The 8,623-nt window shown below is 25.2% G+C and overlaps 1 protein-coding gene across 3 annotated transcripts; it reads right to left on the reverse strand.

Moving 5' to 3' along the window:
* Positions 1-274: 274 nt before the first annotated feature.
* On the reverse strand, positions 275-4,701 carry LOC117911502 (putative aminoacrylate hydrolase RutD). Of its 3 annotated transcripts, none has more exons than XM_034825903.1 (4): positions 4,062-4,701; positions 2,869-2,958; positions 1,369-1,436; positions 275-541 (listed from the first exon to the last, which is right to left on the reverse strand). In XM_034825903.1, the coding sequence occupies exons 1-4, from the start codon at positions 4,683-4,685 to the stop codon at positions 409-411; spliced, it is 915 nt and encodes a 304-aa protein (XP_034681794.1). In that variant the 5' UTR covers positions 4,686-4,701; the 3' UTR covers positions 275-408. The 3 variants fall into 3 exon arrangements, with proteins under 3 accessions (XP_034681794.1, XP_034681795.1, XP_034681796.1); XM_034825905.1 differs by having other exon boundaries at positions 460-541; positions 1,343-1,436; XM_034825904.1 differs by lacking the exon at positions 1,369-1,436.
* Between the last annotated feature and the right edge of the window lie 3,922 nt (positions 4,702-8,623).

Raw genomic sequence — 8,623 nt, forward strand, 5'->3', positions numbered from 1 at the left:
TCCCCTTACAATTTTTTAACTAACTAACTGAATTTTATTCCTTATAGTTAAGAGAATCTTAATATTCTTAAAAACAAAACAAAAAAAAACAGATTAAATATATTTTCTGTATTTTTTGTTTTAAAAAATATAAAATTGTTTTAAAAAACAATCCTCAAACATGTGAGATTTAAGCCACTAAATGAGGATACCAACTAATGAGATCAAAGCATAGATAAATGGAATCAAATTATATAGGTATTAACAGATAAAATTATAGTGCAAACAATGAGAATTAAAAATATGCTTCTGACACCTTTTGATTGATGATAGGAAGAACTTAATAAAAATAGATATAAAAAGTACAACTCAAAACAGAGATATAGTGAATAGTGATGATACAAAATCCCAGTGCATTATGAATTGTTATTACAACTGCTTATCTGTTGTTAAAGAGGCTAGAATCTGCTTGAGGTGCGCGTTGTATACACAAGGCCTCTCTAATTGAGCTAGGTGGCCTGCCTTCTCTATGTATTGCAGTTTCGCTTTCTCTCCCAATTGTCTGCAACCCAAGGTTCAAATATTTATCACTAGTGATTATCACTACAATGATTAAGTCATTGGATTTGGAACAACCCATTTAAAGTGGGTTTGGAAGTTATTTTAAAAAGTATTTCTAACATTTTCAACACTTGGAAGATAAATTTTTTTTAAGTATTAATAATATTAAAAACGTTTTCTAAAATCATTAATAAACGAGCTCTAAATTTTTGGTTCTTTCCATATCATAGCAAATTACATTTTCTTTCTCTATAATGGTATAATGGTAAATAATAATAAAAATTTTAAGGTTAGAGTGATGATGTGATGAGTGGCAAGACTGATCATTGGCATAACACCACATATATCAACCTTTATTTATCATTACACCACCTTCCATCCTTCATTTATATTTAAGAAGATGAGAGATAATCCACGAGATGGTTATGGAGATTGAACAATAGAAAATTTTCAACCCCGTTAACATCATCAAATGCATTCCAAATCACCGTTATATAAGCTGATATTTATATAATACAAACTTAATTAACAGTAATTTTAGGAAGTATTTTTAATATTTTTAATATTTGAAATTTAAAAATTTTTAAAAACTAAAAACACTTCCTAAAATCACTATTAAAAATATTTTTAATAATATTTGTTAATCAAATATATGATTTCTTCATTAAATACTACAAACTGAATTTAATGAGATAAAATTTCTTTCTTTTAAAAAAATTAAAACTTTTTCTAAATTTTATATTTACACTTTTTAATAAGTTTTCAATTTACATAAATATTAACTGATCCATGTAGAACAAACCTTACTCATGAAAAAAAGGGACTCACTCTGTTAACTTGTGGGCAATTTCCAAGTGGAATATCTTGTCATCATCACCCCACACAAAAAATATCCTCTGCCAAACAGAAAAGAAAAATGTATAAAATAGAAATGATGAAAAGATAACGTATTTGTAAATCTCATCTTTCTTTCTTTTTTTTTTCCCTTAAAAAGCAATCTATTTTTACATAAATCCCCCTCAATATATTGATTATTTACATGTGTTTTAAAAAATATATATTATTTTTATATCAAAATAATAATATAAGAGTATTTTTTAGAATTATTTTCTAGAATTAAAAAAAGTGGAAGATTAGATTCATCAAATGGGAAAATTTTTTAACATGTTTGATAACCGTTTTCGAAAACAGTTTTAAAAAAGATTTTTTGGGAATGGTTTTAAAAAAAATGTTTTTTAATGTTTTGTAGAATAAAAGTTTGTTTAGAATTTGAAATATTTTAATTTGTTTTAAACATTTTTTAAATATATTTTAAAAATAAATTTTAAATATATTTTAAAATTAATTTTTATATCTTATGCTTTATTTTTAATCATAATAGTTATTTTTTAAAACAATCATAAAAAAACAAGTAAAAGTAATAGAAAATAATTAAAAAAATATTCTCAGAAAACACTTTATTTTCTATTCTTAAAAATATAAAACAAAAAATACAAAAATATCAAATGTGTTTTCTTGTTTTTCTATTCTAAAAAACAGTTACCAAAAATGCCCTTAATCTCTTTTAATCAAATTACCTATAAAAATATGGGCATTGATGGGATAAGCATGGTTAATATTTATGGGCATTATGACTCAATTTTAAATGTAAAGTTTACGATATGTTTGGTTCTTGTTTTCAAGAACTATTTTATGTTCTTGAAAACAAAAAACTTGTTTGTGAAAGGGGGTGTGTTTTTGTTTTTTATGTTTTCCGTGTTCTCAAAAACCACTTTTTTGAAAACAATAAAAAAAATATTTTCATTATTTTTTTATTGTTGAAAGCATAAATTGTTTTTCGTGTTTTTTTTTTTTTTTTTTTTTTTTTTTTTCATAAAAGTGAGCTCCATCCAACTACCACACCCCCACCCACAAGCCCTTTCTTCTTCCTTAAATTATGGAAATTAATATACTTACACATGATTACAAAATCATCATTTGTTTAAGAAAATTATAACTGATATAAAAATTTTTAAATTGAATAATTTTTTTAATTTAAATGAATTGTGTATATAAAAATTATTTATATATTTATAATATCAAGTTAACGAAAAAAACACTTTATTAATTAAAAAAAACTTTTAAATATGTTTTTTATTTTATTTATTCTAAAAAACTTTTTTATTAACTCAACTAAACATGTTTTTTTTAGAACAAAAACTGTTTTAGTGAATTCAGTTCTCAAATATAATTTTTTTTTTTTTCTGAAAACACAAAAAACTATTTTCAAAAACTGTTTTCCATAACAGTTTTCAAAAACAGCAACCAAACATGCCCTTAATTGCTGACCTGATGGTAGTGATGTGGAGTGAAGTCCTCGTCCTTGATTATCATAGCCTCCAGGAGTTCTTCCCTCTCCTTTCTGTGGCTAAACATCACCTGCACTTATAAAAATACCATATTTTAAACAATTTATTTTATTTTTACATTAAAAATATTTATATTGAACACATTTTTCCAAAACGCAAATTCAACTTTTATACTACCTTGTCCTTTCACCTAAATTCTAAAATATAAGACTTTGATTCTCCAAAAGTATTAAATAAAAAAAAGTAAAAAATTATTAATTTTTAAGTAGCTTAATGTAAGTTCAAAATAAATTTATATATTAACTTAAAATAATTAATTAATTTTAACCTTAATTTTATTTTTATTTTTTGCTCTAGTTTTTCTTTAAAACACATTTAAATATATGTGAGGATCCATTGTTGATAGTTAATGAAAATTTAAGCATCTCATCAACATTTAAGTTGCATGAGGAGTAAATATGGCAAGGAATAAAAGCAACCATGACAAAAATTGAGAAGCAAAAACTTTATTGAGAAGTGTTTTTCAAAACAATTTCGAAAAAAGAGTTTTTGAAATTTATTATTTTTAGAATAAAAGTCTATTTTAAACATATTTTTTATATTTTTAAATATAACACTTTATTTTTTTTTCATTAATCTTTTTTCTGTATGATTTTTAAAAAAATCGACATCCATAAAACAAGTGAAAACAAGTGAAGTTTTTTATAACGGTTTTTAAAAATTGATTTTGATATGTTTGTAATAAGTGAAAATAAATGTTTTTAACTTATTTTTTATATTTTTAAAGATGTTTTAAAAACAAATTTTATATTTAATATTTTATATTTAATTATTTTTTTAAATATCCTCAATTCAAAAAATAAGTAAAAAATGTAATATTTTATTTTTAATCCTTTTTTTTATATTTATATAATTATTATTTTTAAAATAGTCCTCGGAAAATAGCCAAAAAATAAGTAAAATATATTCTAAAAAAAAATCATGTTTTTTGTTTCTAAAAACAAAAAACTGTTTTTTTTTTATCAAACATATTTTTCTTTTTTCTTTTGAAAAATAGAAAATTATTTTTTGAAAATACCCCTAGTTTCTATTTTTAAAAACCAGCATGTGTTTTTCTATGCCTTCTTCCCGGAGAACAGAAAAAGTAGTTGTCAAAGTGCAGCCAATGCATACCTCAAAGTAGTCCTTGAAAATCCGATTGGGAATCCATGGCGGTAACCAGTGAGTAGCAACTCTGAACAGCTCCTTCACACCCTCCGCGGTGGTGGGCAGCAAAAAATCAGACCACCGCTTCTGCCCAAGTCCCTTCAGCCTCGTACTGCTGAGCGACTCCGTCAAGGCCTCCACCGACCCGCTCACCACCATTGACTCCACCAAATCTGGGTACAGTTCAGCCATCTTGAACCCAATCATGCCTCCGTAGCTCAACCCCACCACCACACACCTCTCCACCCCAAGCTTCCTCAACCCAGTTGCCAGACACTCCGTCTGGAACCTCAGCGATCTGTTCCTGGCGGAGGTGGTGGAGCCGCCGAAGAAGAGCAGGTCCGGCACGTAGACTGAATAATGGCTTGTCAGATTGAACACTTGAAACATCCACGTTAGAATTCCATCTGCACCGAAGCCATGAACAAAGACCACACTGGGCTTCTGAATAATCTCTTCAGTTTTGGGTTTGGTGGGGACCCAGAAGTTCATGACCGTTCCTGGCTCGATCTCCACTTTTCTTGGCTCAACTCCGGCGAGTTTCATGAGGGTTTGGAGTAAGGACTTGTAGAGTGTCACGGTGTTCACCATTTTTGGTTTCTGTGTGTGGTCTCTCTCCCGCACTCTGATCAGGTCTCTATGTATAGCTAAAGATCGAAGACAGGAGTGCAGAAAGGATTAAATCCCAACTAACTGTGGTCCATGGTCACATCGAATTGAATTATGGTTTTAATTAACCGTACATCATCTCCTGCGGTAGCCTGCAGGAAAGTACTGATTTAAGCAAGTTGGCCGACATTTAAGGATTTACCTCAAATAGCATGATTGATAGAAAATATAAAACGTCCTTTCAAAACTATTTTTAAATATTTTCTATTATAATCCTTTATAAACTTTTTTATCTTATTTTTTAAAAATTATTTTAAAATTTTATTATTTTTTAAAAAATATATATATATATTCTAAAAATATATTATTTAAAACAAAAATTTTGACATTTTTTTTAGTTATTTTTTCCATACATAATTTTAAAAATACATATTTTTCAAGATTTTTTATTTTTAAATAATAATAATAATAATAATAATTTATTTTTATTTTTTTTGAAAAATTGTGTATTTTTTTCCTAATTATTAAATTAAATTAAATTTTATTGAGATTTAAAAATGAATAAAATTTATTCTTCTTCTCAATTTTCACACTTTTTTTAGGCCTTGAGTTTAAATGATAAACATATATAGACCAAAGCTTAATTTTTTTATTCAACTAGGTGTAAAACATAATTATCCCGGCTTTTTAAGACGGGAGGCTAAATTTAGGGCAATTGGAGGGTGTTTTTTAAAAATTGTTTTGGAAATAGAAAACAAAAAATGGTTTTTTTTTAAAAAAGGAAAAAAATTAAAAATTAAAACATTAGAGTAAGTGTTTGGCAAGATATCTTAAAAAATAGTTTTTTAAACAAAAAGTAAGAAACTTGTTTGTATAGAAAGAATTTGTATTATTTTTAAGAACAACGTATTACTTTTATTTTATAAAAATTTTATAAAATTAATCTATAATAATATAAAATCAAATTCAAGTTAAGTCTTATTAAAAAATAAAAATTAAATCCATAATTATATATGAGTTAAAGATAAATATTTTTTAAAAATTGTAAAACAATTTTTTTTATTGTAGTGAAACAAAAATTTTATAAGATAAAAATAATTTTAATATTCATTTTTAATACAAGTCAATTAAGTACTTTAATTAATTTTTTAAAATTTTTGTTTGATCATGATTTCTTATGATTTTTTTAGAAAATTTTTCAAAGTTAAAAGAATAAAAAAAAAAAGTTTTTTAATGTTTTATAAAATTAAGGATATTTGGTAAGTTATTATTATAAAATGATTTTAAAAAAAAAAAAAAAACAAAAAGGCTTGTTCGATAAATTGTTTTTTTTTTTAATATTTTGATTTTGTAAAAATAGTTTAAATTCAATTTATATAATATTAATTAATTAAATTTAATTGAAGTATTTTGAAAATGAAAATAATTTTGTAATTACAAATAAATTAAAATATTGGGGACTCCACATTTTCGCTTGATGCGTTCCTACTTAATGGCGTGACTCGCTTTTTTATTTGTTTGGTGAAAATTGATTTTTAGAAAAAGACTTGGAGTCGCCACTTATTTTTGTTTTATTTTTTAAGGGAAAAAAATAAGAAAAAAAACCCTAAGTGTGATTCCTGAAATAAAAACAGGTTTGTGAAAAACTGAGTCTAGGCTCGGGAGTCAGGTTACTTATTGGAAAGATACGGTTAAAAAACTGAACGCACCCCTTTAAGCCCTTAAAAACGGGTATCTACTAAATAAGGTGAGACAGATGTGGGAATTGACGAGGAAATCAATGGATACCAGTGAAATAATCAAATAATAAAGTGAATCATGCATCAGAATAAGCGAAATAGGAATGAGATCGTACTTTAGCGGCAATTAATAGTGCAATATCATGGAAACAAGGTTAGCTCAGGTATAAAATCATCACATGCATATCAAATAGCAAGACAAAGATTAAGTGATATTCATTAAGCATAACAGTTGACAATCAAAAGAGAAAACTCATATGTAGGACCCCCACCAAAGCCCAATTTATCTTGCATGAATTAGTTTCACAAATTCTATTATTTTGGAATTATGAAAAAGTCATTATTGCTTATGGAAAATCAAGAGAAACAGAAGATTATTTGAAAATTAGAGTAGAATTAAAGATGTTTAAGAGAAAACTGGATTTTTAAAATTTATTTGAAAATTGGAGTCTTGAGAATTAAATTTAAGAATTGGAATTTTGGAAATTAAATTTAAAAGAAATTGGAATTTTTTAAAATTATATGAGAATTGGAGTTTTGAAAATTAAATTTAAGAATTGGAATTTTGGAAATTAAATTTGATAGAAATTAGAATTTTAAAAATTATTTGAGAATTAGAGTTTTGAAAATTAAATTTAAGAATTAGAATTTTGGAAATTAAATTTAAGAATTGGAATTTTGGAAATTAAATTTAAGAATTAGAATTTTGGAAATTAAATTATGAAAATTGGAAACTTAGAAATTATTTAAAAACAAAATTTTTGAAAATTGGACTTTTGGAAATTTTTTTGAAGAATTGAAGTTTTTGAAATTAAATTTAAGAATTGGAATTTAGAAGAATTATTTAAAGATGAAATTTTAAAAATAAATAAATAAAATAATAATAATAACGAAAATAATAATGGTTAAATAAATAAATGCAAAAATAGACCAAAATATTTTGTATACGGGGTCCACAATTTGTTTAGCCCAACCCTATAATCTCATTAAACACAATGTCCTTGTTATGTTGCATGAGGGGTCATTGTCATGTTCCATATCGATTAAGAGAGAAATTCTATTAAAGTCGTGAGACATTAAAAATTTTAATTTTAAATTGAACGTTATATCAATATAAAAAATAAATAATTGAAACAATATATTTATAATTCCAATTTTTTTAACAAAAATAGACCAAAATATTTTTTTATAAATAAAAAAATACAAATTGAGGTAGGTACAGTGTAAACAAGTGTGATATGTTTTTTATAATTTTAAATATTTATAAGTATAATTTTCGTATTTATAGTTTCATTCACAAATTTTCAATTAAACAATCAATTCGAAATTATTAAAATGCTTTTTCATACGGATGATACTTGGGCCTGATAAACAAACCAAAATGCCTTATCACTGGGCCCACGGTGCGTCCTCACTACATCGAACAAGCTTTATATAGACTTGGCCCACCTTCTGTTTCCAGATTTATCATAAAGCAAACCATAACTATGCTCGCTGGACAGTTCAGTTGGTGGGCAGTTTTGTGACCTCCGCCACGTGGCTATAAATTTTTCTGTTGACATGGCTTACATCGTTGAATTATCAGCTGGAATTAACTTTGACGTGTCTACTAGGGTCATTATTCATTACAAAGGGAACAACTACAAACACACAGGTAGTGAATTGAATTATGGTCCATGGTCATCTGGTTGGAATTGAATTATGGTTTTAATTAACCGTACACCAGCTCCTGAGGTAGCCTGCAGGAAAGTGAACGATTTAAGTAAGTTGGCCGATTTTTTAAGACAGGCTAAATTTGGGGCCGTTGGTGGGTGTTTTTTAAAAATTGTTTTGGAAATAGAAAACAAAAAAAGGTTTTTGTTTTTTTAATTTTTAAAACATTAGAGTGTTTGGCAAGATGTTTTAAAAAAAAGTTTTTTTTTTTTTTTTTAAAAAAAGCTTGTTTGAATAAAAGAATTTGTATTATTTTTTAAAAATAATGTATTACTTTTATTTTATAAAAATTTTATAAATTTAATTTATAATAATATGAAATCAAATTCAAGTTAAGTCTTATTAAAAAATAAAAATTAAATCTACAATTATATATGAGTTAAAGATAAATAATTTTTTTAAATTATGAAACAATTTTTTTATTGTAGTGAAATAAAAATTCTATAAGATAAAAATAATTTTAATATT

The sequence above is a fragment of the Vitis riparia genome, chromosome 3 (genome assembly GCF_004353265.1).
Source record: "Vitis riparia cultivar Riparia Gloire de Montpellier isolate 1030 chromosome 3, EGFV_Vit.rip_1.0, whole genome shotgun sequence".
NCBI classification, from domain to species: domain Eukaryota; kingdom Viridiplantae; phylum Streptophyta; class Magnoliopsida; order Vitales; family Vitaceae; genus Vitis; species Vitis riparia.

Excerpts from the sequence above, each read along its gene's own strand:
- LOC117911502 (XM_034825903.1), bottom strand. The coding sequence starts at position 4,685 with ATGGTGAACACCGTGACACTCTACAAGTCCTTACTCCAAACCCTCATG. Across the intron at positions 1,437-2,868 it reads CTCCACATCACTACCATCAG|AGGATATTTTTTGTGTGGGG; the intron begins GTCAGCAATTAA and ends TCTGTTTGGCAG. Across the intron at positions 542-1,368 it reads ATTGCCCACAAGTTAACAGA|ACAATTGGGAGAGAAAGCGA; the intron begins GTGAGTCCCTTT and ends CTTGGGTTGCAG.